The sequence below is a fragment of the Nanorana parkeri genome, unplaced genomic scaffold, assembly GCF_000935625.1.
Source record: "Nanorana parkeri isolate BGI_ZX_2015 unplaced genomic scaffold, ASM93562v1 scaffold1796, whole genome shotgun sequence".
Classification (NCBI taxonomy): Eukaryota; Metazoa; Chordata; class Amphibia; order Anura; family Dicroglossidae; genus Nanorana; species Nanorana parkeri.
In genome coordinates, this window is record NW_017308064.1 from 71333 (window position 1) to 98510 (window position 27178).

The 27178-nt window shown below is 41.3% G+C and overlaps 1 protein-coding gene across 2 annotated transcripts in view; it reads left to right on the forward strand.

The window, feature by feature from the left end:
- Positions 1–27178, forward strand: part of ABHD5 (abhydrolase domain containing 5) — a 37140-nt gene that overhangs the window by 3907 nt on the left and 6055 nt on the right. For both annotated transcript variants that reach the window (XM_018571636.1, XM_018571637.1), the window contains exons 2-4: positions 17490–17575; positions 20241–20613; positions 22563–22717. In XM_018571636.1, the coding sequence (XP_018427138.1) occupies positions 17490–17575; positions 20241–20613; positions 22563–22717 (614 nt within the window). The remainder of the gene's footprint in view (positions 1–17489; positions 17576–20240; positions 20614–22562; positions 22718–27178) is intronic.

The window sequence follows — 27178 nt, forward strand, 5'->3', positions numbered from 1 at the left end:
GCGCACCCCCCCCCCCCCCCCTGCGATCTGTGATCGCAGTGACTGTATATACAGACTAGAAACGTGATCAGGAGTTTACAAGTCTTGTGTATATACTGGAGAATGCTGGCGCTCTGTAAAGCTGATTATTATTCAGCTAAAGTTGTCATAGATGTCATGTAATAGAGGGAGATCAGCTACAATCATTACCCGTGTATAGCCAGAAAAACAAAAACAGCATAAAGTCAGTTTGCCTGAAAACCTTTTAATTACTGTAAATTAATTCAATTAATGTTTAACATTTGTTTGTGGTGAATATTGTTTTCATTCTGGTCTGGCTAATCCACGGCGTACATACTTCTACATCACCGTCGCAGGTTATGTAAGAAATATTTTGGTACTATGTATATTTAACATTTTTGTTTTATTTTGGGGATAGATGATCTTATTATTCATGTTTCCCCCTTTCGTTCTGGTCTGGTTCATTCATGGAGTATATCCCTTTTTATATCGCTGTCACATAGAAATGTTTTGGTATCTTCAACACTAGTGTTGAAAAGATTGTTTTAAACCTGGAAAAGAAGAACCTAAATACTCCCCTTTCCCGCTGCCAGTGCCACTGGACACCGCTCCGTGGTGGTAACTGGTTCCTCCCTCTTGACTTTTACTACAGGATACAATAGTGAGCTGGTGGCTGGCTGGAGGCACAATTGATTGGGGGGGGGCAGAAAACTGACACTGCAGGAAGTGTCAGTTTTAGAAGACTTTATGGGACGATCGCCCTTAAAGTGACACTAAAGTCAGGAGTTAAACCTTAAAAATGCATTTGAGTACCTTTTACTATTAACAATACTGGGACCTTATTAGTGTATCACTCAACTGTGGATCCCTAAATTATCTCTGATCTCTGAATTGGTGCTGACACTGCCCTTCCTTCTGGAGGGTGGCTACTTTTCTTCCCCATGGTCCCTGTGTGTGTTGTAAAGTAGCCACCGCTCCAAGACCCCTCCCGTGAGGGACTACAAGTTCAACTACAATCTCAGATTTAGTTTACCAGTTTAATTGTATTGAGTTTGTAGTCCATCACGGGAGTAATCTTGGAGTGGTGACTACTTTACAACACACACACACAGGGACCATAGGGAACAAAAGTAGCCACCCTCCAGAAGGAAGGACAGTGTCAGCACCAATTCAGAGATGATTTGAGGATCTACAGCTGAGTGATACAAAATAAGATACATTTTGAGAGATAATATTCCTAAAGTCATGGTCATTCCCATTTCTGACAGATGCCACTGGAACAAGTGTGCCCATTGGAAGATATCCCCTCCACAACTTTTCTTCGCAACTTCTGTTGTGTTGAAAATGGTCACCAAGGCCAGTTTAGATCTAACAGGGTTGACAATTAAACAAAACTCCACTCCTTTTATACAGTACATGTGTAAAAATAAATAATAACAAAGTAAATTTCTTTGGTTTAGATAACCATTTTCCTTTTGGTGTTTTGTATATTAGTTAGAGCTGCAGCTAACGATTATTTTAAAAATCGATTAGTTAGCCGATTATTAACAGGCTTTCCGATCAGGGCCGTCTGTCAGTTTTTCAGGTAGACTTGATTGGAAGCCCAATTTTAGTGTATGGGCAACTGTATCAAAACAGACAGGCACCTTGTTACCCCTGGCTTTGGCCAGGTCCGGAAAAACAAACTGATCAGGGATCCATTTTGCTGGACCTGATCATTCCGGATATGGGGTAACCGGATGTAAACAGACATCAGTTTAAATCTGTCTGCCCATACACCAATATGGGTTTGGTAATGTCAGTTTTTTCCTCCATCCTCAACAGTGCACGGATCCCTTTTTGACCAGACCTTGTGAAAGGGGCCTAAGGCTATTTAGCATTTCCTATACTCATCAGTGCCATCTCTGGGTACTAGCACCATGTAAATGGCATCCGTCCGGCATATTTTTGTAAATTACTCCTCCCCCCGCCCCCCCTAGAGAAATCCTTAGAGGTTAGGTACCTGCTGTCATTTTTTAAGCAGCATTGACTACCTGGCTCCTGGCATTGGTCTAGCTCTGATTTAGAGGATACTTGGCTTTTATTGAAGAAGCAAGAAAGAATGTGACTGTGTGGGATGAAAAGTGAGCTTGCTATCTACCAGTGATGTGGAGCTGGTGGTCTAGGATAATGCAATTTTTAGCTCTTTTTATATTTCATTGTCTTCCTGAGGGATTGTTGTGCAGGTGACTAGCAATGTGCCTTTTATGTCGGCCTGTCATGATGCCTCACTTGCTGAGTGCTGACTAAGCCATTTAAACACATACCTCGGCTGTGCTTCGTGACTGAATAAATCGCTGGAATGCCTGAGTGCTCAAACAAGGCGCTTTTGTGCACAGTCACTTGTTTATGTAATTTTCAGTGATGCAGAAAGGTGGAGGATATTGGAGGTACACTGCAATATTTGTCAAGATGAATTACTTATGGATGATCAATTTCACTCGTTCTTGTCAAATCAATTTCTGTTTAGTAATGTAATTTTGGCACTCTGGCAGATTCCAACAATCATAGTAGTGTCAGGAGAGAAATATGGAGGCTTCTGTTGATGAACTCTTCCAGCGTCAGTACTTTGTGTCGCTGACCTAGAATATGTATTCAGATAATGATATTTGACTTGGCTTGCATACCTGTTCCTAGCAAGTAATGCCGGGTATTTAGCATTTTCATAAGTTGTTAAAGGAGATGGCTACAGGAGATAAGCAGTCTTTACAAAGGTGGGGATATTTGCCCTTTCTGTTAAAGAAGTCCCGGAATTTAAAAAAATAGCTCTTGCAGTGGTGCTACACCCACACTTCATGGGTTAAGTGCTCGCTTTGTCTACAGGGCTCAAATAAAGCTGATATACTTTGCCAAGTAATCTTCCAGGACAGCATCTGAGAGATAGTCTCCTCCCACCTGAAACAGGAACACATCACATACACCAAATAAAAGGGCGCTTACCCCCAGCATGCCTCAGTTATTTGTGTTTCCTCAGCCTAAACAGGAGCATGGGAAATGTTTGTTATTTTTAGCCCTGCGTGCACGTGGCAGGGGCTTACTGCTCGGACATCTCCTTAACAGGGCCAGCGGCTTGGGGGGGGTGTCTGAGCAAGATTCCTAGGGCAGTCCCCATCCTGTCCTACCCTTATGGGTGAAGGCCTCTTTTAAGAAGGCAACCATCCTCCGTTTGTGACGGTTCCAGCTGAGCTTTTCCCCGGCCAAACAGGTATTAGCTGCCCTCGGGGCCATGGTGTATCAGAGAGAGGGACTCTGATGCTGGCCCTCCCGGCTCAGTCAGGGTGGGGACCCCCCTTCTTCCTCTCCGCTGCCCCTCGGCATCCTCACTTCTACTGCAAGTCAATGGACCTTAGGCAATTCAAGTCAGCAGTCCTTGGACCACCAGAGCCCAAGGGAGAAGAAGCTGTGGGGACCAACCTAGCAGGCTAGTGGAACCGAGGAGCAGGTGAGTATATCTGCTTTCATTGAGTCCCCATATTTCAGGCATTAGAGTATAGTGGCGGTACTGCACATGCTTTAGATACCGCCGCCATATTGTGAAGTGACATTTAAAACAGTTCCGTAGAACATAGCAACTCTAGCGATAGAGAAGAATACCTGGGTAGTCTCCAAACTGTGACCACTAACCAAGCTCCAGCATTGTCGTGATGAAAGGGGATTGAGCCACATGCTCCCCCATACCCTGACGTACAAGGTATGTCACTTCACACATCCCCGGTGAACAAGTTGCTGTGAAAGCTGACAATGAAGTGAAAATTTGTATAGGCAAAACACTGGTTTACTTTAAGCTGCTGTACTGATTTTATATCGCCTTTGTGAAACTGTGCCCTCACGTGATATATGTGCAGTTCTGATGGCCAGTGGAACATGAATGCTTGTAAGATTATGACTTATCATTAAAAAGCCTATGACCTACATACATGTATTTGTACATTCTAGCCTTGGAATTTCATAGCTAGTGCTAAAAACAGAAGAGAGAAAGTTGAGTAATCATATGAGCATAAGATATAGCTTGTTATTGATGTAGTTGAGCCAGTTTTAATCTCTCTGTTGCAAGGTTTCAACTAGAGGTGCACCGAAATGGAAATTTCAAAACCGAAACCGAAAATGTTTTTTTCATTTAAATTTTTTTTTTAATTTTTTATAGACTTTTTAAAACATTTTTTAATTTATTTTTATTTGTTTTATTAAATATTTTACATTTTTACTTTACTTTTCAGACCCCTGATATTTCCCTTTTTAATATAGCAAAAGAGATAGAGTACACAAAGCCCTCTATCTCTTTTTCTGTATCCCCAGTTATCAATGAACAGGAATCCTCTGAGTGTTCCTGTTCATTCATAACTTGAGAACATTGTGTGTTTACTATAACCACAATCATGAATGAACAGGAGGTGATGTAGATCACTTCCCATTCATTCATAATTGAGGATATAGTAAACATACTATGTCCTCAATCATCTACAAACACTTAGCAATTGCTGAGTGTTTGTACCTCGCTCTCCTCTCTGACACGCTGTCACAGGAGGCTGAGCGAGTGGTGTACAGAGGACAGCTCAGCCTCCTGCGACAGCACGCCCTGGCTCCACCCACACACCGCTCTGCCGGACTGTGATAGGAGGCTGAGCGGTGTGGGAGGAGAGACGCCGGCCGCTCACAGCCCTGCTTGGCCGGCTGTCAGTTTCTCTCCTCCCCGCTGGGACCAGGGAGCAGCGCCCAGCGGGGAGGAAAGAAACCAGGGATGCACCGACATCGGCAGGAAAGTGGCACTTTCGGCATTTAGCCAAAAGTGCCATTTTCGGACGATATGTTTCGGCGGCCGATATATCGGTGCATCCCTAGTTTCAAACAATGAATGTTGAATGAAAGGTAAAAGTGTAATTTAAAGAGAAGCCTTGATTTTTTGTGTGTACACTTGTAGGTTTTTAAACTTTTTGTGTTTTGTTAACATATATATTTTTAATAATAAACATGCATTTAATAAGTGACATTAGATTCCCAGGGCACCGTGGGCTAGCCAAAGACAGTGCAGCTGATGCCTGTTTGGAGGCGCCATATGTCTGATTGAACATTATATCTGAGTCCAGTAAGCAATGAGTTACTGCGATAAGTTACTTGTGTGCGTATAAACTGGGGCTTGAGACATTGAGGTCTGTAAACGGGCTTTTTACAGCAGGTTATAAAGAGTAAACAAGTGAAAAAGAGCCTAGCGCTTACTCAGCTGGTTCGACTGGAGAGTTTGGATAAATTGAGTTTTTATTGCCTGATGGGGTGGTTCACTTTCGCCGCTGATCTTGATTACCATTGTTACTGGAACAGAAAGCAATAGGAAATACTGCATATTAAAGTTGTTGGTGGAACAAACAAGTAAATCTCTAATGGTGACAACTGACCTAAAGGGAATTTCTTCTCACTTTGGAGAGATTTGATCTAGCTTCCTGTTGTATCTTGGAGAAGGGAAGTAAAAGGAATGGGACAGACAAACTTTAAGAAGAACTTCACCCCATGTACTTCTTTTTTTTTTTCTTAAGGTGGTATTAAACTCGCCAAACTTTTTTTCTTTTCTTCTTATCAAGATCAATGAAATCTACATTGCCCAGCACAGTCTTCATGTTTTTTTTAAACCTCTGGCTACAACTACTTTTGCTTAATTTTCCCTGAACTTCCCGTACAGTAGCAGATGACAACGGACAGCACTGTCTGTCTAACAACTGTCCATCTACTAGCTTGGAGGAAGGAGGAGCAGGGGGAGAAGAGTGGCCTGCTGTGCCTGTGTGTTTTTTAGTAGAGACGCACACATCTTATTATCTTACTAGCAGACAGAGGGGTGTCTCCCTAGGACCCTGGAAGGGAAATGAGCCTAAAACAGGATATCAGGGCGCCAACTGATTCTGCCGGAAATCTTCATCAAGGAGCAGCATCCAATGTAAGTAATTTTCCTCCGCATATGAAAAGGCTTAAAAATATTTTGACTTTAATATCACTGTAAGGCTGGGTTCACACCTAGGCGTATCGAATATGCACGTTTTTACTGAGGGCTACTTGCCTGTATCCCAATGGAAACGCGCGACAAAAACGCCCCAAAGAAGCTCCTGTACTTCTTTGGGCGTAGGACGTTTTGTAGCGCGTTCCTACGGCCTGTAATATGCCCAGGTGTGAACCATACCCATAGAAAATAATGGGATTTTGGTGTTTGAGCGTTTTGCAGAGCGTTCGAACGCGCTACAAAACGCCCAGGTGTGAACCGGGCCTAAGACAGGGCTCGACAAAACGCAGGTGGCGACTAGAAAGGTAGAGGTAGTGGGGACCGGAGGAGACGCAGACCGCTGCAGCTGGCGCCCAGCGGGGAGAAGAGACTGATGTCAGCCACTCCTTCAGGTTCCTTCTCTGCTGATTGACAGCAGGCAGTGGGCGGGTGCAATAGCTGGCCTGCTATTGCAATTTGAAATAGCCAATAGCAGGCTGGCTATTGCTCCCAGCCACTGGCTGCTGTGTTTACATTCAGCTGCCTCAGCAGACAACTCATTCCCCAGCTTAAGCCATTGAAGTGGAAAGGTGACACCTGGTTACCTAATGTCACCTTAAAGAGAACCTGCCATCTCCAGTGTGCTCTCGCATAGGGAGCTTGTGAGCCCCCCGTTACAGAAATGAGGTTAAGTTAAAAAAAAGTATACAAAAATACAGCCGTCTCTTCCAGGTTCATGCAGATGGTGACTGATGACATGCCGCCAGGTTTGCCTTTCTCCACCCGTAGTGTGGAAGCCAATGGCTTCTGGGATAACTGATAAAGGAATCCTAGGAGGAGGTTGCTTGAGCAAAGGACATGTCATTCTTGCCTAGGCAAGAATGGAGGTGGGGGCTGGCTATAGTTAGAAATGCAAAAAATATATAAATAAATAAGATACATTTTTGTTAATCATTAAGGTTCTTGAATGCATTTTTAAGGTTTCACTCCTGAATTTAGTGTCCCTTTAATAAAAAGTGGGCTTTTTAGATTGCAGAGGGTGTTGGAAGGATGCTAAGTCCTTTTTGGGAGTGAAGGTCCTCTTTAAAGAAAGGCTATGGCTATGGATACATTTCTAATTAAGTTTTAGGAATATTATGAATAATATTTGTAGAACTTACTGAAAAGCCACACCACAATTTTCAGACTAAAATTGAATATAAAAAATTTGTCAGGCTAAAACAGACATCATTTTTTTTTTCTAATCCTTTTTAATAATTTTTTTTTTTTTTCACTTTACTGTCGGGGGCTTTGGTGAAATATTAGGGGTCTAAACTTACCCTTGATATTTCCCTTTTGAAATAGAAAAAGAGATTGAGTCCTCCAATCTTTTTTATTTTTTGCAGCCCCTGTTATGATTGAACAGGCAATTTCTATAGAGTGTTCCTGTCCATTCATAAACTGTAGATATAGTATGAGTTACTGTTTCCACAATTATGAACAGGAAGTGATGTACAGCACTTCCTGTTCATTCATAATTGGGGACAAAGTAAGCATACTATGTCCTCAACTATTTACAAACACTCAACCGTTGGCTGATCGTTAAGTGCTTGTAACCGCTCTCCATTCTGACTCCTTTGGCTATCACAGGAGGCCGAGCAGGCGGTGCAGGGAGGAGAGCTCAGCCTCCTCTGAAACGGCTGAACGCTGACTCCTCCCCTGCACTTCCGGCTCAGCCTTCTGTGGCAGCTGTCTCCTCTCCGCTCTCCATTCTGAGTCATTGCCTGTCACAAGAGGCTGAGTGGGGCGCTGCCGGAAGAGAGCTTAGCCTCCTGCGACACCTCTGACAGCTCTCTCCTCCCCGGCCCACTCGGCCTCCCCCACTGGACCCTGCTCTGTGTCAGAGCGGACACACCGCAATGGATGCACTGCAATTTTGGCCGAAAAATTTTACTTTTGTCATTTTGCCTAAAGTACCATTTTTGTCCGAAATGTCGGTAGATCCCTCTGCTGAAATGCAGTAAATTTGATCCCATTCTTATCAATGATGGAGGAATGTTTTGGGTGGAGCTGCCCTTCAAGCCAAGGAAATTCATAAATATTTGATATTTACTTTTGCTCGCAATCCTACATAACCTCGTTAGATAAGAAAAAACTGCATAGTTGGGCACAAGCATATGTAGAATTCTTGGAAATGTTGTACTGTCAAAAGTTCTTCGAAAGTCTCTCTGGGAATTTAACCTTGTACAAACTGTCCTTGTTGTTCTTAAGCACGATTTGTATGTTGAAATCTGCTGAACGTGCCAGTAGTGTGCTTCCCACACACTACTATTGAACAAACTGGAAAAAAACCTCTGAATAGAGCGGCGTGACGTGGTTTGTTTGTATTTTTATGTTGTGGGATAAAAGGTAAGGGCTTCGTCCCAATGAGTGTTGTGCTGGAATGGGGAAAACACAATTATTTCCTGTGTTGCCTGTTGTGTAGCATTCAAATGATTTTGACAGTCTGTATTTTTCTTTTGGTTGTAAGCACTGTTCAAGTCAATGGTATAAAAAAAAAGAAATAAACGGACAACGGTCCAACACATTCTGACTGGTGATATGGAGTGTTTTACTTGATTAGCCAGTGCTGAAGGTAATAATCAAAAAAAGAGGTTGGCAATGGCAGCTGAAAAAAACAGGCTTTTGTCAGGATAATGCTGTTTTGAATTTAAAAACTTTAAAATACATGATAAAAATCTTGAAATACATGATAAAATCACAGTTCATGCAAAATCTTGGAAGAGCACATGATAAAAACACAGTTGATATGCAAATATCGTTATTGCATAGCATAATACCCCAAAAAGGGGGGGGGTGGGAAAGCTTTTGGAAAACATTTTGCAAATTAAAGCGCTGAGCAAGCTGTTGGCGCTATTTAAATCCTGTATGATGATGATGATAATGTTGATGCCCAATTGTAAATATAAATTTTATCTGTTGGCAATTAGGCAACATATAATTTTATGGGTAATGTAATCAACCCAGTGTGGAGAGCTCACTTTTTTTATTGACTTTTTTTTCATTTTGCTTTATCTCATTTATTGCCAAATACATACACTGCCTGGTCAAAAAAAGTCACACACGCCTTTAGCTTTGATTACAGCAGGCATTCACCATGGCATCCTTTTGATAAACTTATGTCACAACATTTATTTCCATCCAGAGTTGCATTCATTTTTCACCAATATCTTGTAGTGGTGATTGAGAGAGTTGGACCACTGCGTAAAATCTTCTCCAGCAGACCCCAAAGATTTTCAATGTAGTTAAGATCTGGACTCAGTGGCGGCCAATCCATATGTGAAAATGTCTCATGATTCTCTCATGCTCTTTCATAATTTAAACCCAATAAATCCTGGCATTGTCATCTTGGAATAACCGGGAAGAAAAAAAGTCCATTGACGGAAAAACTAGGTCATTCAGTATATTCAGGAAGGCAGCTGACCTCATTTTTTGGGCACATAACATTGCTGAACCTAGGACTGATCAACTGAAGCAACCCAGATCATAACAAATCCATGTAGTGATTTTTTTTTATCATTGTGTAGCACTGTACAAACATTTCGGGCAGGTGTGAAAAAATGCTGTAAAGTAAGAATGTTTTCAGAAATAAAAGTGTTAATAGTTTATTTTCATGAATTAACAAAATGCAAAGTAAATGAACAGAAGAGAAATCCAAATCAATATTTTGGTGTGACCACCCTTTGCCTTCAAAACAGCATCAATTCATCTAGGTCCACTTACCCAGTTTTTGAAGGAACTCGACAGGTAGGTTGTTCCAAACTTCTTGGAGAACCAACCACAGATCTTCTGCGAATGTAGGCTGCCTCAAATCCTTCTGTCTCCATGTAATCCCAGACAGACCCGATGTTGAGATCAGGGCTCTCTGGGGGCCAAACCATCACTTCCAGGACTCCTTGTTCTTCTTTACACTGAAGATAGTTCTTAATGACATTGGCTGTATGTTTGGGGTCGTTGTCCTGCTGCAGAATAAATTTGGGGCCAATCTCACGCCTCCCTGATGGTATGACATGATGGATAAGTAGCTGCTTGTATTTCTCACCATCGAGGACACCATTGATTCTAACCAAATATCCAACTCCATTGGCAGAAATGTAGCCTCAGACTTGCAAGGAACCTCCGCCATACTTCAATGTTGCCTGCAGATACTCATTATTGTACCGCTCTCCAGCCCTTCAGCGACCAAACTGCCTCCTACTACAGCCAAATATTTCAAATTTTGACTTGTCACTCCAGAGCACCTGCCGCCATTTTTCTGCACCCCAGTTCCTATTCTTTTGTGCATAGTTGAGTTGTTTAACTTTGTTTCCACGTCGAATGTAAGTTATTTTTGGCCGCAAGGCCACAGAAAAATGGCAGCAGGTGCTCTGGATTGATGAGTCAAAATTGGCAATATTTGGCTGTAGCAGGCAGGCAGTTTGCTTGACGAAGGGCTGGACAGTGGTACATTGAGTGTCTGCAGGCAACACTGAAGCGTGGTGGAGGTTCTTTGCAAGTCTGGGGCTGCATTTCTGCCAGTGGAGTTGGAGATTTGGTTATGATCAATGGTGTCCTCAATGCTGAGAAATACAAGCAGATACTTTTCCATCATGCAATACCATCAGGGAGGCATGTTATTGGCCCCAAATTAATTCTGCCACAGGACAACGACCCCAGTCATACAGCCAATGTCATTAAGAACCCTCTTTAGCGTAAAGAAGAACAAGGAGTCCTGGAAGTGATGGTTGGCCCCCACAGAGCCCTGATCACATCATCGAGTCTGCCTGAGATTACATGAAGAGACAGAAGGATTTGAGGCAGCCTATATCCACAGAAGATCTGTGGTTAGCTTTCCAAGATGTTTGGAACAACCTACCTGCTGAGTTCCTTCAAAAACTGTGTGCAAGTGTACCTAGAAGAATTGCTGCTTTGAAGGCAAAGGTGGTCACTCAAAGTATTGATTTGATTTGGATTTCTCTTCTGTTCATTTACTTTCCATTTTGTTAATTGATAAATAAACTATTAACACTTTTTTTTATTTCTTAAAGTATTCTTACTTTTACAGCATTTTTTTCACACCTGCCTAAAACTTTTGCACAGTATGGTAATGTGCGCTAATGTGTAAAGCGATCTACCTGGGTTCTTTCTACTATCTGATGAACCTTTGTTGGGCCTAAATATATCTTTATCTCTAAATGCTTTGAAACTAAAGTCAAGGCAGAAATGTAATTTAAAATGTACATTGGTTTGGGGTATGTCTGCATTAATGTATATTATATGTAGGAGTGGCATCATTTTGTACTAATTATGTTCCCTTTTATCACATAAATTACCCCTCAGCCCAGGACCTTTAAAGCAGCCAAACCTATCCCCCACAGCAGGGGTAGCAAACCTCTGGCCCTCCAGCTGTGGTGGAACTTCAAATCCCATGAGGCATTGCAAGATTCTCACATCCACAGACATGACTCTTGAAGAGAGATGCAATATGCGATTTGTAGTTTCACCACAGCTCGAGGGCTGGAGGTTTGCTACCCCCTGCCCTACAGTGTCAGAGAAGAACACCATCTTTTCCGTGGTCTTTTTTTTCAGGTTATCAAGTCTTCGGCCACTTGATTAGCCGTGCTTCAGTGACGTAACTTTTGTTTATGCGCACTGGAGTTACCTCATCTCAGAATGCTGGGTCTGCGCACTGAGCTCAGTGTAATGAAAAAAAAATGCTGAATGGCCTCAAGAAGCTTTTATGGCAGACTAAAGCTGGCCATACACCTATCAATTTATTTATTTTTTTCTTCAATCCACGGGCTAAAAAAAAAAAAATTGTACCAAATCCCTCCAGCACAAACGGAATTTCCGCTGTTTACATTGCACCTGTCAGAATACTCGATCAGAGCGGGCAACTCATTGGCTGCCGGCTCTGATTGTACAAAGATTTTCCAGCTGGCTCCCTCAATCAGCTAAATGAGGAATGCCAGCTGAAAGGGAGCCGACAGCCCCCCACACTGTGTGAATTTCGTCCGGTACAATAATAACCGGCTGAAATTGGGCCAGTGTATGGACACCTTTACACAGGCTCTTCTGTCATAAAAAGCCTGGCAATCTGTATTTTTTTTTCTTACCTTCCATTTGATATCAATGACCCCTTTTTAGGAGATTCACTTTGGCAAATAAACCAGGTCACCCAACCCACCCACTAGGGCAGAGCGAGGTGGTTGCTGCATAGCCTCGTACAGCCATTTTGGGAAAGAGGCCAAACTTTAGTTATTTATATGAATCGCACCTTCAACTTTTGTCAACTTGTATATACTGATGTTTGGGGGTTGAGTATATAGGCAGTCAGATGCAACAGGAGGAAGAGATGAGACTCTCTACAGAAATAAATGCAGACTTATGAAATATAGGTCTCCGTTTTCAGATAACATTAAACAGCTCCATATGCATATGAAATTCGGATACAATAGAACTGTTTTACCTTCCAAAATATTTGTAATTCTGTTTAGCCAGATACATATCCAGAGGAATGACAGAAATTCCACTGTTGTAGATCCAGGTCTTCTGCGTCTCTTGTCTGCTCATTGAACTATGAATGAATACCGTCACACTGTGAAGGTACTTCCTGTGCTGACCTCCATTGTTTGAGAACATGTTTTATTGATGGCACAACTTCTAACCATTGCATTTTTGATAGCATGGTGAAAAATTAGACCCTCTGTTTAGGTTTTTTTTACCATGTTTTGGTCCCCATTGGGGGGATTTCCTGTACCTGAGATCACTAACACAAACTGCAGAAATAAAGGTGGAAACTAGAGTAGAGTAAAATACTGACAGACATTCTAACTCTTCCCGATGTAACTTAAAAAAAAAAAAAAACCCAGGCATGATTGTCGTTTGTGTTGGACTGGTTCTTATCTGACTTCCTCTATCGGTTAGCTGAATCACAGGCTGTAAGAAGAATTCTCCCTGATCGCTTCAAAGGCAGCAATGAAAACCTGGCCTGTTTTAACCTCTACCTCCAGGGGTAGCAAACCTCCGGCCCTCCAGCTGTGGTGGAACTACAAATCTCATGAGGCATTGCAAGATTCTCACAGCCACAGACATGACTCCCGAAGAGAGATGCATCATGGGATTTGTAGTTTCACCACAGCTGGAGGGCCGGAGGTTTGCTACCCCTGCTCTACCTACTCTAATATAAAAGCTGTGACTGGAGTTCCTTTTTAAAGGAGAACTATGAGGCGAGTGCTTTTCACTCACCTCATAGTTCTAGCCGACCAGTACACCCCAAGGAGAACTATGGGGAAAAGCCATGACCCCATAGTTCACCTTTTTAATATTATGTGATTTACATTGTATATCTTATGGAAATCGCCTGTTAGAACTTCCCTTTTGGTTTCGGTTGAAACCTATATTTCTCTAATTGCACCACATAAAGGCTTTTGAGTTCAAATCAAATCTTGTGTAAGACGTCAGTGGTTGGAGTGTATGTAAGGTTCAGGTGATGTTGCATGATCTGTTCTAGGCGTTTACAGCATACACTGAACACAAGGACCGTCCTTGACCTGTTGTGAAACCATATTCAGCACTAGTTATAAAAAGAAGAAATGTTTATGAAGTTGCATATCTTGAGCCACAGAGCACATCACTGTAAACACCAGATAGGAAAAGAGAGAAAGCAAAATATGGGGCAAAGTGCTGCTCCCAGTCGGATTCATTAGCTACTTTTTAGTGGCAATCCATGTGTCTTGTCAGTTTAAAAAAAATGTTTTTTTCATGATACTGTGTGTTCTCTTGTTTAGAGTCAGTACATTCAAAGGTCATATTTTAGATATAGTTGGAGTTTGATGGGCTGGATTATTCGCTGGCAACTTCAACAAATTTCCTCGGCTGTGTTCCTGCCCACCTCAGGGTTTAGGTCCCTGATGCCCAACCTGCAAGCCAGCTGTCACATGCAACTCTCCTTAGGGTAACGGGAGGACACAAACTAGCGTCCTCCCGTCACCCTAGGCTCAGTATACCGCGAGCTGTAGCTCGAGGTATACTGAGACGCCGCAGTATACCGCGAGCTGCTGCTCGCGGTATACCGAGACGCTGAAGCGGATCCCGACAATTGTCGGGATCCGCCCAGCTGCGTGACTGACAGCTGGCTCTGCCTATCTAGAGGGAGAGCCAGCTGTACCCGCCCCCTCTCTTGTCCGTTCCACAAGTCAGCGCTGGCGGAGCGGTGAGGGGGGGAATCCAGCCCCTCCTCTGTCACGGCAGAGAGCCGTGACAGGATCGAGAGGTGAGCGAACGCCGGTATGTGTTCGCTCACCTCCCGATCTACTGAGCCGACCTGTGACAGTCATTGTCACAGCTCAGCTAGAACTATGAGGTGAGTGAAAAGCACTCGCCTCATAGTTCTCCTTTTAACCCCTTTGCTGCCAAGACCTTTCTTGCACACGTTACAATCCACATTTGTGGCCTGAAAATTACTTAAAACCCCCAAACATTTTATTTCTCTTTCATTCGTTGAAGGACACGGTGGAGATCTTCAGATCTTGACCAATTGAGGTTATATAGCGCCAGCTTCAGGAGTAGGACACTAGACCAAAAACTGAAAGTGGTGCTATATAACCTCCATTGGTAAAGATCTGAAGATCTGTGTCCTTCATTGAACGCAGAGGAAAGGATTTTAAGGTGAGTACAAAAATCCTATTATTTTCTGAAAGCAAAGACCCTGTAGAATAAAATGGGGGCAGTTACAAATTTTTCCATCGCACCACATTGGTGCAACTTTTAACCAGAAATGTAGTAAAAAATGCATTTAAGTTCATTTTGGTGCCCAAAAACAATAGAATACCCATTTTGTGTAAAATATAAAAGATAAATAAATGGATATCCAACATGGCCATGGTGTTTGGCAGGGGGGCACGCACTACACCGGTCCCTGGAAGCGATCTGGCAGCAGTCTTGCCAATGGAGTCCCAGAGATATATAAGAAAATGGTTTAAGCTGCCAGCATCTACCAAAAACTGAAATGTCACTTTTGGAGTCACTGACCCTTCACCAATAAGTAAATAGTGTGCTTTACAAATATATACAGTACAGTATTCAGGATAACTGTGTGACTTTGCTTTCGTTTTTTATTGCAGAAAGCTTGCATACTCCCAACCTGGGGTTACAAATGGTGAGGGCTAAACTCTTGATCAGGATACTGCGTTCTCCTTGAATTAACAGTGATTGAATGTCAGTAGGATCTTATTCTAGATATCTATACACTTACATGTGTGTTCACTGCACCATGGAAATCTCATGTACAACAATCCTAAAAATCACTGCGTAGAGGAGTTGAAGTCCAGGTCGATACAAAAAGAGCCATTTTCAGTTATGCATTTTTATTAAAATGCAAATAATGAAGGTTGATGTCTAGAGCTGCAGCTAACGATTATTTTCAAAATCGATTTTGAAAATAATCGTTAGCTGCAGCTCTAGAACTTAATAATTAGCCGATTATTAAGTTCGATCGGTTAATCGGATAAAAAATACATTTTAAAAAATGGCTCCAGTGATGGGACTTCTAGTTTGTATTGAGATTGCAGCAAGCTTGGAGCGGTGGAAGTAAAAAAGAAAAAAAAAAGTGTGGTGTACAATATAGTAATGTCCATCTCCTGCAATCTCCTGTACAGTAGAAATCACTAGCGAAAATTACTCCCATGTATATATTCAACTGTGTGTGTGTTAGCTTTTAGTAATGCAGTCTTCTGTAGCAAACCATTTTTGTCAATCATAGATATCCTATTCTATGGCACACAGGAAAATTGTGGAATATGGCCTAATTACAAAACATGTAACCCCTGGCTCTTGAAGTACTATAATAATGTTTTCAGACATTGCTGCATTGGGTAAGAGGCACAATACACAGTGTGCTGAAAAGCAAGACACTTTGGGGGTCTATTTAAAGTTTTTCACACAGTAGTCACACAACTTTTACCTAAGATTTAGACATTTTCTAATTGGATTTGATTGGAAAAATCTGTGAATCTTGTGTAAGAAAAAGTAATAAGTAGACCCCTTCACTCAGAGCAGGAAGTAAGGGGGAAATCTTTGCAATGTGACTCGGATAACTAGAAAAAACGGTTCTAATTCTTCCCCACTCCATCCAAAACTAATTTTTTTTGGCTATACATACTCTTTAACCCTTTCAGTGCCACCGACATATATCATAAGTTGGTGGCAGCACTGGCATGCACATCAGCTGTCTGCTTTCTAGTCGAAGTGATTCATGCTGCTTTATAAACATGCTGAGGAAGGTGCCTTACCATGTGTCCTGAGCTCACCTGTCTTTCCTGGGTGCCTGGGGCCTCTATGGTAAGTGGCATGGGGGCAAACCTCTATTAGCTGATCTCCCTGTGAAGAGTTACACCGGAAGTGATCAGCTCTGATCACCTCCAGGTTCAATGCGGTCATTCCCCCAGCCTCTGTGGCTGGGGAGAGAGCTGATCGAGCGCAATTTGTGCTCAGTCGGCTTCAGTATAATTTAGGGGTGACATCAGGGGTCTAGTGTGCATACTAACATGTCTGAGGAAAAAAATAAGCATACATTTTTTTAGTTCACCAGTAAAAATATGCTGGGTATACAGGTTGGATTGTTGCTCACGGGCGAGTGCACATGAATCCCTCTGTGGCACTTCACTTGACGGATCTGGATCAGATGTGAGATTTAAAAAAAAAAAAAGCCTCTAAATCCTCTTGTATAGGAATATGAACTTCAAGTTCAGCTTGCTGTAAATAATCTTATCAATATGTGTTCAAGTTTGTGCAAAGACCTATATTGCTATGTATAGTTTGTAATATATCTGCATGAGGAAAACCTTATTTGCTTATTTAATTTTCAGCTTCCTGGTGTGCAGTGCTACACAGTTGTTGTGCTTTTACTGCTGCTCCTCAAAACGCAAGACTCTGAGTTGATTGAGGACGCACTCCTTGGGCAGCTTTATATTGTATCTCAACAGTTGCTATGTAGAGAAGCTGTAGTGAAATACAGAATTTCCTGTAGTAGTTAATCCAGGGGTGGCCAAATTATTATTGAATCCAGGTGCCAGCAGGATATTTTTTAGGAGCTAGCTATATTGACAGCTAGAGAAAAACTCAAGTTAGGAGCCAGATGTAATTTTGAAGGAGCATTGGCTCCTGGTGTTGTCCATAAGGTAATCTACAAATCTCTGTTTAATACAAGAGCAAAAATATGGAAGAACAAGCTTTTAATAAACATCGTAATAATAACTCAAAGTGTTCTTGGTAGAATTAAACTGCTCTTTCCCTTTTTATTGGGCATATTTTGTACTATGCTTAAGATGCAGACCACATTTTCTGACATGCAAGTCCAGAAATGTGGTTGTGCCTTTTATTTGGAGAACTGTCCCTTAGTGAAATTGTGTAACATTAGGACATTTGAACTGTGTATAACATACTCCATTATTTTCTTTCTGTGTTATAGGTCAGGATGGCTAACAAATTGGCTCCCAGCCTGGTGTCCCACATCTACAACTCATCTAAAGGAGGCTGAAGAGAAAATGCTGAAGTGTAAGTTTTATATTGAATTGTGGAATTAACTATGCAAATGTTAAGAATGGAAGCCATCTGCCTTTTAATATTCTCTTTTAAATGGCTCAATGTGGTATGCCAGAAGGTCCATTGGTCCTCATGCAAGTGGGACAAGGTATAATTGGTATTGCTTGTAGCTCCTTTGTTTGGCTGTTTCACCCTTCCCAAGGCATAATTGAAGACCTGACAGGGCAAACCCTTGTGGTGAGCCAGGGGGAATTCAGAATTTCTGGGTTGGATGGCATCCTTTCTGATCTTAAAGGGATAGTACTTTTTATAAAGCTGATTTGCTAATTTGCAAGGAATGGTGATCTAAACAAGAACTTTCCTATAGTCTCTTCTTTCAGACCTCTTTTGATCTCTACCTTACAATCTTTGTAGCATGGAAATATAGGAACTACCATTGATGTCTTTGGCTTTTAATGGTGCAAATTCTGTGCCTGTCAACTTTATTCTTTGCTTTATTATATATTTAAATAACTGATATGGAACAGATATGCAGGTCAGGTGTCCTGGTGCTTATCAGGTTACATGCCTGATCCAGATCAATATCTTACTAAGTAAGGAAGCTCCAATACCTAGCTGGCTAGCACTTGTGTCCGGAGTGTGACCACTCCAGAGTTCATGTCATGAGGCCAGGCATATTTGTATGTATGGGAGTTTACCTCGTGTTTGTAACACTTTGTGCTTTTAATTGCTTTCAACTAGTTTAAAAAAACTGTTTCACCTGCCCATTGGGTAGGGCGAAATGTAGAAAAAACCCCAACTGCATGTCCTGGGTGTTGGGTGATAGGAATCCTGCATCCCTGTGTAAGAGTTTTTCCCTGGGATGGGCAACTCCAGCCCTCAAGCTGTTTTGGAACTTCAAGTCCCAGGAGTCATTCCAAGACTGACGGTTACAAGCATGACTCCCAAAGGCAGGTTGGGATTTGTAGTTAAAGCACCGCTGGAGTTGCCCACCCCTAGCATATCCCATTACTTATTCCCTGGAAAATTCCTTTTTTTTTATAACTCTAAAATTAACGTCACTTTTAGTATCTAACTTTTTTTAACCTCTAGCAGTAAACTTCAGATTGTTCATTGGACAAAAAGGTGATGTTCTAAAACGCATGACTGACTGGTTCTGTATGTGTTTAGGAATGCAGCTTGATAAACATGTGGGGACAGGTGTAGAGGTTGTTTGACGTGGCTAATTGCCTGCATGACACTGCTGATCTCTTCGGTAATCTGTTCCCGTTCATATTGTGCAATGAAGACACTTCTAAACGCCCTGGAGAATGGTCATCATAGAAAGAGGACATCGATGTACACACAGTATGAGAAATAGGGAGTGGAATTGCCTAATGACTTGAACATATCAGCAGTAGAACAATATGATAACCAGTTACAAAAACAAATATATATATATATATATACTCGAAGAGTGGATACCCAAAAAGTATGCTGTTGCTAAGCTGACATCCCTATTTAAAATCTAAAAACAAAAATTTGCACCTGGGACTATAAATGCAGCAATACCTATAGAAAAGACAATTTCATAATGAATAGTTATGAACTGGAGAACCAGAATTTGTAATGTAAGAAAGACAGCTGTAAACTCTCCTATATCTGCTACTGAACTCCAATAATTGCCTTGCAAATTGCAAAGGGACTCCTCAGTGCAAAGCTGTAAAGATCTACTTTTAGCTAATTGGTGGTAGCAATATAACGGCACAAATGGCTTGGACCTCCGTAACCAATATACACTAAAATCAAATACTTTAAAACCAGTGCAGCCTCTAAAAGTAACAGCCTTCTGTGTTATAGCAAACAATCTCAGTTCTGCATTTCTCATTCGCAGCATCTGTTGTGAGTATATGTGTGTATATCCGAGTAGGACAAATCCCAGAAGCCAGGTGGGCGCCTTTGCGCCCTAAAATTTTCATCCAGCGCCTAAGGTTTTCTCTAGTTGTCAATAGACCTGGAGTCTAAATAAAATTGTAAAAATCCTCCTCGATTGGACAGACCGGCTCCTTTTTTGTTGGCCCTGTGCACTGTTTTCTCACAAACCTGAGGCATGCTGGGTTGTGGAGGGATTATATGGGGGGGATCAGTTACTACATTTGTTTTGTTTGCCAAAGACCCAACCTGCGGAAGGTAGCAGTGTTTACCCAACTGTTTCTGAATTCCTGTGTCCTTCAATAGACTAAAAAAAGATTTTACGGCAAGTACAAAAATCATATATTTTTTTATTTTTTTTATCACTTTGTTATCTTAAACCGTAGTAAATTCTTTGTCAAACCAATCAGCACTTAAATGTAACAACTGGCATGGAACTTAAGGGGAAATAATTGCTCGTCCTGAAGTGACAAATATTATAAAGTGATGTCCTGTATTACATCTTCAGGTCAGATAGTATTGCATATTAAAATTCTTGTTAGGTTATACCAACTATCAGGATCTATCGCCTTTTTACCCCTTTCCCCCCCCCCATTTACATTTGGGGGAGGTTGCATTTTACATTATGAAGGAAAAGTGAGAGTCAGCTTAATGCTCACTGACGATCCATAATTGAAATATACTAACTTTTTTCATTGTTTCACCCTAAACATTTTTGGTCGAATACACTATACATGGGTGTGAGTTATTTCTTTTTAATTTTCAGGTATAACAAACTCCTACAACAAAGAACATGTATTACAGCCTGGAGGGAACCAGATCTGGACCTTGACATTCACACAGCCATCATCTCAGAAGACTCCACTGGTGTTGCTTCATGGGTTTGGAGGAGGAGTTGGACTTTGGGCACTGAATTTTGAATCTCTTTGCCAAAACAGAACTGTTTATGCTTTTGACATCTTGGGTTTTGGACGCAGTAGTAGGCCTCACTTTGAAGATGATCCTGAAAAAGCAGAGATGCAGTTTGTGCAGTCAATAGAAGACTGGCGAATGGCACTGGGTCTGGATACTATGATTTTATTAGGGCATAACCTGGGAGCTTTTTTAGCTTCAGCTTACTCTTTGAAATACCCTTCAAGGTAAGTTGTGTAATATTAAAGTCTTTAAACCTGAACTCCAGGCTAAACAAATATGGTCTAAATACAAGAGGTGTGTGTATTGTTATTTGAATCTTTGTGTCATTTGTGTATTTCTACCAGAGCTGTGCAGTAATCCAGCATGAAACATGTCAGTGAAGGATTATCCTGTTATAAAGACCGGTCACTGCTGCTCTTTCTCTTTCAGGGTGACTAGTTTTGTATCCACCCCCTCTGGTTTTCTGCAGGCATCCTGAACCTACAGGTTATCTCCCATGGCTCTGCTCCCCACACAGCCTATGTGTTAAAAGTTTTTTTGCAGAGTTCAGCTTTAAAGAATCAACATACCAAGTATTTAAGCATTTTTAGTGAACATACTGGGCGCTTTACTACAGCAAACATACTACTGTAGGAATTTCAGTGGTAGCAGATTTCCAACCAGAGCTCACAGCTTTGCTGCTCTGAAGTCTCACTCTTCTTGCTATTCCTGCATTCCCTCAAAAAAGACTTATAGAGTTGGTGAATGTACAGCAGCTCTCCTGCATGAAATACTGAAAACACATCTACCTCTGTCTAAAATTGCGAGGCCCTCTTTGCTACCAGTGCTGCCCCATACCATTGTATTGCTCAAACAAGTAATGGAAAATCTTACTTGTGGATACTGTCCCAGTTGGTATCAGAACCCAGATATTTCAGCTTTGCACATCCAGGCAAGGCCGTAAAATTGCTCAAAACATGATTTATTGTATTAGTGATTCTGTTAGTTTATTTCTGAATATGTACTTTGTGGGAAAAGGCATCAAATCTGCAGATTATCAATAGAACTGGAGTGCTTGTAAACCAGTACAACCCCATGGGTAGCACCACACAAATACATATTAATAGAGCCTAGCTATTCCACCACTTAAGGGTGGACACAAATCTCTGAAATGTATTGCTACTAATTTTATTCTCATCTCTGCCCTGCTGAAATGTATTACCATGACAGCATATTTAAAATATTTATTTTTTATGCAATAGGAAATTTATTCTATACCCTAATTGAAAGTAGATCTCACTATGTTGTGTGTGGTTTTTTTTTCGTTTTTTTTGTAGCTTTGCATACAGTAAAGGAGGCTTACAACCCCTGTCAGATTTCACTTAGCTTCCTGGTCAAAAGCCACATCAGGCAGCGAAAGTGAGGGAAATCACAGGAGGACAAATGGAGGGGGTGAATCTCCCTTATGGGGAAACAGACAGCAATACAGACCTGACAGATGTTCTAATCCTTCACTCTATCCAAAACTAAACTAAATAGTTTTGGTTTCAGTTGCACTTTAAATAAATATTTTTGGTAGTGGGTAAGGCTACCAAAATATGCATCTCAGATAAGTGGTTTTCTTTTCAGGATTGGATGTGGTTCTTTAACAGTCCACCAACCTTACATCTGCTATTAATCCAATGCTTCTGTGTACTGTAGAACTTGAGATATGGACTTTGACAGTTCACTCCTCTTCATGCCCAACCACACTTTGCAAAGGAGATGACCTCTTGATTGACAGCTCTTATGTCCCTGTCTCTGCAATTCCAGACACAAAACAAGGTTCCCCTTCCAGTTCTAGTGCATATGCTGAGTGAACTGTCAGTCTGTATCTCAGTTTCTACGGCACACAGAAGCATGGGATACAAAGCAATATACACTGTTGGGGTTAGGTGATTGAGCCATCAAAAATAAAAGGTGAAACTTCTTTACTAAATTAGGTAACAGGCGCCTTGTGCCTGCCCTTCATGAGGACTATTCATTTTTTAAATGGCAGACATGTTTCCTTTGCCTTTTGGAAAGCATACCAAAATATAGCGGTTTAAAAATGCTATACCGTTAAATCCAGCGTACATTTTAAATGCTACAGTAATTTTGTGTAAATTTGTGTAGCGGTGAAAGTTTAACTATGTTTTCTTCATTTTGTCCATAGGGTAAAAAGCCTTATTTTGGTAGAGCCATGGGGATTTCCAGAAAGATCTGACAATGCAACAGAGGAAAGACCCATTCCAATCTGGATTAAAGCAGTCGGTGCCGTTTTAAGTCCCTTTAATCCCCTAGCAGGACTTCGTATAGCAGGGCCACTGGGTCAGTAAGTTCACTCCAGATTTAAAGGGATTCTTTCTGACATTTGATGGGACTCATACGGTCATTCTGTACTGTTGCTTCTTTTGTTTGAAGTGTGGACAAACCTTGAGTTTATAAGAGGTGTATGCTTTAAAAATATTTTCAACAACATTCCTAGCACGGAATTTAGTATTACGGACTGTCAGTTCACTCTTTTTGGAGCCTCTATAAGGCTTGTAGGCATCTGTGGCTTTTCTCCTGCATGCTGTTTTCAACTTTATCTGACCAATTAAAGGGGCAGAGTGCTTATACCTTCATACCTTTTTGGTTGTGCTTTTCTTTGCCAAATAAGATGCTTAATCAGACTTTTAATGGCACTGTTAAGAATTTTTTTTTTTTTTTGCTTCATTTTGGGTTTTGGGTTTGCCCACTTCTGGATTATCAGTATCCATTATAAAGTTAAAACCGTCTAAGCTTGATGAAAGATGTGTGTCACATCTTGACATTATTCTAATATCTTCAGATGGCTGCTTTATTTTATCGAGCTGTGTGACCTAAGGCTCTCATTTTTCAGATCATAACTCCTTTGTACTGCACCTTCCTGTTGACCCACCAAGTATAGAGTGCTATGTAACCTTTTTAATCACTAATAAGGCATGGGAAGAGTTGGACTGAAGTGGAACATACAGTACACATATCGCGTTTTTCATAAGAGAACCCTATGTTATTATGTCTCTTGGGGCCCTTCAAAAAGGATCTGAAGACCTCTGCAGACACCACTCCATGTCTTCTTGAAATCTCTGTGGTTTGCGTCATTACTCTATATCTCTAGTACTTAACCTGACGCCCCTTGGCGCAGAAAGAACAAATGTACACACCCAAGTAGAGGACTCATCGCAGTGACTCCTCTTCTTTGTATCAAAGGGCTCAATATGAAGTTATAGACAAACGCAGCAGGTCTACTGCTGTGCTCTCTTTAACTATCCTTTAGTGTCTACGGTAATTCTTTGTCACATACTAAATGTTTAATTGTAAAGCTAGGTTTGTGTGTTTTCTCAGAGTTGTACTAATCTTCCCGCCAACCATATGCATATATGTGGCAGCAAAGTGGTGAACTTTAACACTGTGCTTGCTTATACATGTGTATAGCCAGCTTCACTGTTTTGTGCTGGGAGTGTGCTCAACCACACACCAGCACTGTTGCCGACAACCCCTGATCACTTAGCAACAATTTGGAGCCGGTAGGGTAGACTCCCAATTAAGTGACCACTGTGACAGCTGATCGCAGTGATCACATGATCTGGAAGCCCAGGAACTGGCATTAAGAATACTTTAACCGCTTGAAGACCAGGTGTTTAGATCCCCTACCTGGCCAGGTCATTTTTCAGTGTTCAGCGCTGCAGTACTTTGACTGACATTTATTCCGTCACGCAACGCTGTACTGAAATTAATTTTATACCATTTTTTAGGGACAGATAGAGCTTTATTTTGGTGGTATTTAATCACCACTGCGGGTTTTATTTTTTACTATATTCAGGAGAAATTACTGAAAATTTTGTGAAAAAAACGTTTTTTTTTTTTACATTATGCTATAAAACAACTAATATTACCCACTTTTTTGGTAAAATATAAAAGACGGGGTCACGTCGGGTAAATAGACACCAAACATGTCAAGCGTAAAAATTGCGCGCACTCGCAAAATCGCAAAAAACTAGCATACCCAACATTGGTCGGGTCTTTTCTGCCCGTGCGTGCCTGCTAGGGGGCGCGCGCGAGCAGTCCGTTTTTTTACTACGGGCGGACGGCAAGAGGTTAAAAGGCCGCCAGGAGACAGTGGTGAGGCGTTAAAGCCTAGACTTGGGAAGTAGGAGGAAGAGGTAGCCCCAACCACACCCTCTCAAAAAACAAGGTTTAGTTTGAACAGGGCCAACATTAGGAGAGCAGAACGTGATGTGCAGGAAACATTTGGGAGCATCATCTCGTAGAGGAGCTTAAGAAAAAAGAAAGGCCTCTGACTAGGATGTGCAGATCTGCAGGCAAACCGACATTTAACAGCTTGCTGAGCCACAAAAGAGAATTCTGACTGCCCTACTACTACTACTACTCAAGACTGCCCTACTCTGTACACTGTGCAGTATGTTACACACTCCATACCACTAATTATTACATTATTATCATATTAATAGGTATCACCAAAAATTACAACCAATGCCCTCCGCTTTATACAGTAAAGTATTTCAATCTTCTTTAAGCCATATTGTAATTTTTGTGTCGCAATAACAACCATATACTGTCCACTCCATCCTGCTGCTTTTGGGTCAGACTTGGGTAATTTTCTGCAGCAGAAAAATCCATCATATCCTTAAAAAAAAAAGCACAATGATCGCTTAATTTTAAAAATAGAGTTCAGTTTTTTTGTTTTATGAGTAGCGTGTGTAGCGTGTGTAAGGTGATCGGTGTGTGTAGCGTGTGTAGGGTGATCGGTGCAAAGTTTTATGAAAAGACTTTGACCTAATTAAATTGCCATGCTGTTCTTTTTTTTTACAGTAAACGATTCTATTGCTATCTCCCCCTGATACACTTAGTCATTTACTATCTTTTTTTATTACAATCAAATATATAAAACAAAGTGTTTCCATCTATTCTCTAACTTAGCTTTCAGTCATTAATGCACATGTGAAATAAATACATCATATAGACGAAACAATGGTCAGTTAGCTACAGACCATATTTTGAATACTTTTTGAAAGCGGTAAACTACTTAATTTGGTCGAACCCTCGGGAGTTGTTCTCATCCCGTCCCCAAGCCACTTCTTGGCTAGAGGGTGAAAGATTTCGCCACTGGAGTCTCCACAGAGTTTTATTGAACCGGCATGAATTAGATAGTTCAACCTGTAGTATATTTTACATGGACTAACCTGGACTCTCCAAGTACTAATATTTTAGTTGGACTAACCCTTTAGTTAGGTCCGCCGTAGAACCACATGAGTAGGAACTAGAAACCTCTATGAAAAGGTCTCCTGTATTTGTAGGCTACATAAGTCTATCTATAATCACACTTTGGTTGGTTTAGGATAGCGTAGTAATTGCTTCGAACCTTTGTCAGTTGTTACCAGAACATGAATAGAGGAGAAATATTTTGATGAGGACACCAGATCCATTGACAACTATGTAAGTGTTTATCACTTGTCACATGGAAATGATATCTTTCCACATTTTGTTATGTCTCCGGGATAAAAGAAAAGTGAGGAATGCAGTAGAAATCTTTTTTGAGCACAAGGAGAACAACACACAGACTTTACAACCATTCCAAATGTTAAAAGCCATGGTCAGAGCACAATTATACATTTAAAGCTGAGAGAGTGCTCTGCAATCCCAACATATAATGAACAAGGCTATTAAGAGTCGGCTTGTGTGTGTTTGCGTGCTTTTACTGCACCATATTTAGGTTATGGTAAATGGGAATCGCTTATTCTGGGGAGTACAAAAGAGTGAGGAGAAAAGGAGGCTGTGCACAAGAAGGAGGTGTTAGGGAGTGCAAGGGGAGGAAGAGTAGGAGGGAGCAACAAAATGTAAAATAAGATCACTATGTGCACTTCTATGCACTATGTGCACAACCTTTCCAAGCTCTCCTGCTCTCCAAGGCTGCAATGGCAAATGTGAAGCACTGTAGCCGGTCCACATTACAATAGCTCATGTGATTGCTCCACTTTGCTAAGTATTTTCATTGTATGCTAGTGTACTTTATAATCCTCGTCCTGTCAATGCTGCAGTCTTCTATTGGTGTTATGTGGCACTGCATTCAAAAATACTATTATTTTACAAGAATATTTATATGAAGGAAACCTAAACAGAAGTAATTAGACCGATTAGGAGACCATTTATTATGATTGGGCAGCTTCTTAATTTTTTGCCCTCAGTTGCTCAATATGCAATTTTTTCTACCCTCCCACATCGTGATTGAGGTTGATGAGCTCAAGGAGTAGGTAACCGTTTTCTTAGCAAAGTGCTCACTTTAAAAGAGTCTAGGTTTACTTTGCAAAATGATTTAATATTAAATAGGATTTGATTACCCAGTCATGTGTTAAGGGAAATGGGGGGAAAAACATCTCTACTTTATAAATCAACCCCACTTTGTTTGTACTTTAACTGCTGCAGCACCAAAACTCAACAGCAGGAGATAGTGCTGTCAGTGAATTAGGATTCACAACTGCTGGCGAAGGTAAAAATCAGCCTGAGCTGAATGGGGATCCCCTCCATGTTTCCATATTCAGAGGGGTGCGTGTCAGTGGTGTTTAAAAAATGATCTTCTCATGTACCATTGATGTTTATTGATGTCCCAGTTTATACACCTTCACTATTCACATTCAGAGTTAAAGGAGAACTATGAGGTGAGTGCTTTTCACTCACCTCATAGTTCTAGCCGACCTGTGACAATGAGACTGTCACAGTTCGGCTCAGTAGATAGGGAGGTGAGCGAAC